This window comes from Telmatherina bonti (assembly GCF_933228915.1).
Source record: "Telmatherina bonti genome assembly, chromosome: 6".
Taxonomy (NCBI): Eukaryota; Metazoa; Chordata; class Actinopteri; order Atheriniformes; family Telmatherinidae; genus Telmatherina; species Telmatherina bonti.
This window is the reverse complement of record NC_136624.1, coordinates 25,543,456-25,545,863: the sequence shown is the minus strand read 5'-3', so window position 1 is coordinate 25,545,863 and position 2,408 is coordinate 25,543,456. Positions and strand designations below refer to the sequence as shown.

Here is a 2,408-nt window from a genome sequence, read left to right as displayed (position 1 = left end):
GAAGGTAGTGCTTATCTCTCCTGTGAAGCTGTTGCAGAAATTAAAGGAACTGAATTGTTTTTGTGGGTAGTCTGATAAGTGACAGGTCCTTGTCAGTTAATGTGCTGTTTAGCTGATTAGGTTTCACAGCACTGTGACGCTGTTGATTTGTGAAACAGAGTGAAGGCAGTCAACAAACTGCTACAAGACAGGCAAAGGTGAGAGTCTGCATGTGGGTACAGATGCATTTAAGAGAACCAGTTAACGCTAAGCAGTCAGAGAGGATCTCACTATGGTGACACTCTGCCCAGCTTCACACCTTTCTGAATAAAAAGAGGAAGAACTAATGAACAAGAAACCTGAATCTTTACAGAAAATAGCTGTGTGTCCGTTTAGAGGTAAAAAAAAAAAAGAAAAAAAAGAAAAGAAAGCACGGTTTGAGGCAGCTTTGTACAACTTCAACACCAGAAAGCTCTGAAACTGGGTTTCTTTCACAAACAAAAAATACTCTGAGTAACAGTAAGATGACAGAAAATGTACTGAGCAACTAAGTTTGGGTTGCTTTTTGGGTTTGGAGGCTTCATTTACATCTACATTAATGGCTTTTCTCTGCAAAGAAGGCCACTCTCATGCATCTCTATGCACTCCATATATTTATAATGAGATTATTCTGAGGTTTCACGAGTATATTAATCTGAAAGAGGCTGAGAGATAAATTTAGAGTTACAGAAACATCCTTTATTCAATGCTGTGGATAATTTTGGGGTTGTGGAAGTAAAGTTTGATTCACACATATATTTTCTGTCCTCATTAGAGGGCAACAAGAACAAATATTATGGTACTGTAAATGGCCAACAGTCTGCAGGTGTGTTTATCCTTACTTTTGTTTGTGAGTTCAGAGAAACACATTAACATGACACTGCCTGATGCGTGCAGAACAAAGTCTCAACAAAGTTTCTAAATTCAGCACGCTGTCTAGAAGTTCCTCTTAGATCTGTTGGAGGAAGTATATTCACAGGAACCGATAACTGACATCATCTAAAGCCTGAAGATCAGCTCAAGATTCTTGTAATTCTTGATGAGCTGATTGTTAGTAATGTGAGAAAAATAAATAGCAAATCTCTTCAATGTGCAGTAAAGAAAGATTCCTTTGGCAGTCTACTTTAAATCACATTTTAAACCTTGTGGATTTACTAAAAAGATGAGATATTCTACATATGATATGATTGCAAACATTTTTTTAAACAGCCTGTTTGGCATTTGGAGTTTTGTTTAAACCTGTTATTTTTAAAGCTGGAAAAAAAACTTTGGGCTTATGCACAAAGTTCTGTCATTACTTTGCATGCTAAAAAAAAAAAAGTATTAAACTTGTATAAAGTCCAGAATATGCAAAATAACAAATGACTCAACATGCCAAGACAAAGAATATAACAAATTTGTGAGCAAAATCCCATAAAGTTTTAATCTCAGCTAATCTATTTCAGGGACATAATAAAAGATTACACGAAACAGAAAGAGGCACTGAAGCTTCCGTGCATTGTATTGATGTATTCATTGTATTCCATGCAAGTATTGATGACAAATAAATTTTCTTCATTCTTAACTTAATTTTTGTGGGAAAAACAAAAAAAAAAAAAAAACAAAAAAACCCCAAAAACAAACAAACAAACAAAATATATGGAGATAGATAGATAGCAATTAGAAGTTCCATAAAAAGAGCTGTTTTGGATTAACTGCAGAGAATTGCATGGCTGTGTCCAGGTATAAGTTCAGGTGATGTCAGTGACTCCACTGAACCGAGACGAACTGATAGTCCAGTTTGTGCTGCAAAGTCATCCGAATGCACGAATGTATAATTGGGTCTAGGGGAAAAAAACAGACCAGGCTGGGTCTAGCAAACTGATTCTCCGTGATTAAAAAGGGTGATGGTCTTAAAAATAGACAAGTCTACAGACAACCAGCTCTGTTTGCACGAGCGCTTCAAGTCAATGCAGCAACATCTGCTGCCCCATCATTTAGCAACTTCTTCAAAGTTTCTAGCGCTGCACGTTTCTTACCTCGATTCCTCCTTGGGTTGGCTTGTTTCCTGCGCTTCACCCTGCTTTCTTCTGTCATCGTCACACTGTAGCTATTTTCAAAAAAGTTGTCCAGGGAGCAAAGCGAGTGGGTGTCCTGAGAGCCTGCCTGAGAATGAATGGTGTTGAGACATCGCCTTCGGTCACAGCGGGAGACTCGGAACTTGATGGGACTCCAGGCAGAGGCGACGAGGCGCGAGGAGGGTGATGTCAGCAGCAGAGGCTGGCCCTGAGGTCAGTCTTGGCACTATAAACGTACACCTTCTTCGGAAGTACAATGCCTATGAGAGCTTCTTGTTAAGTCTGACCGTAAAAACCCCCGTTATTGGCCAACTTTGACAATTATTCTAAATG

The 2,408-nt window shown here is 38.7% G+C and overlaps 1 protein-coding gene across 1 annotated transcript in view; it reads right to left on the bottom strand.

Annotated features, from left to right (window-relative positions):
- The window catches only part of LOC306757454 (zinc finger E-box-binding homeobox protein zag-1), a gene marked incomplete at both ends in the record, with an annotated part of 28,887 nt that extends 26,793 nt beyond the window's left edge, over positions 1-2,094 (bottom strand). The window contains one exon of the mRNA XM_079242503.1: positions 2,037-2,094. Coding sequence (XP_079098629.1) covers positions 2,037-2,094 — 58 coding nt within the window. The remainder of the gene's footprint in view (positions 1-2,036) is intronic.
- Between the last annotated feature and the right edge of the window lie 314 nt (positions 2,095-2,408).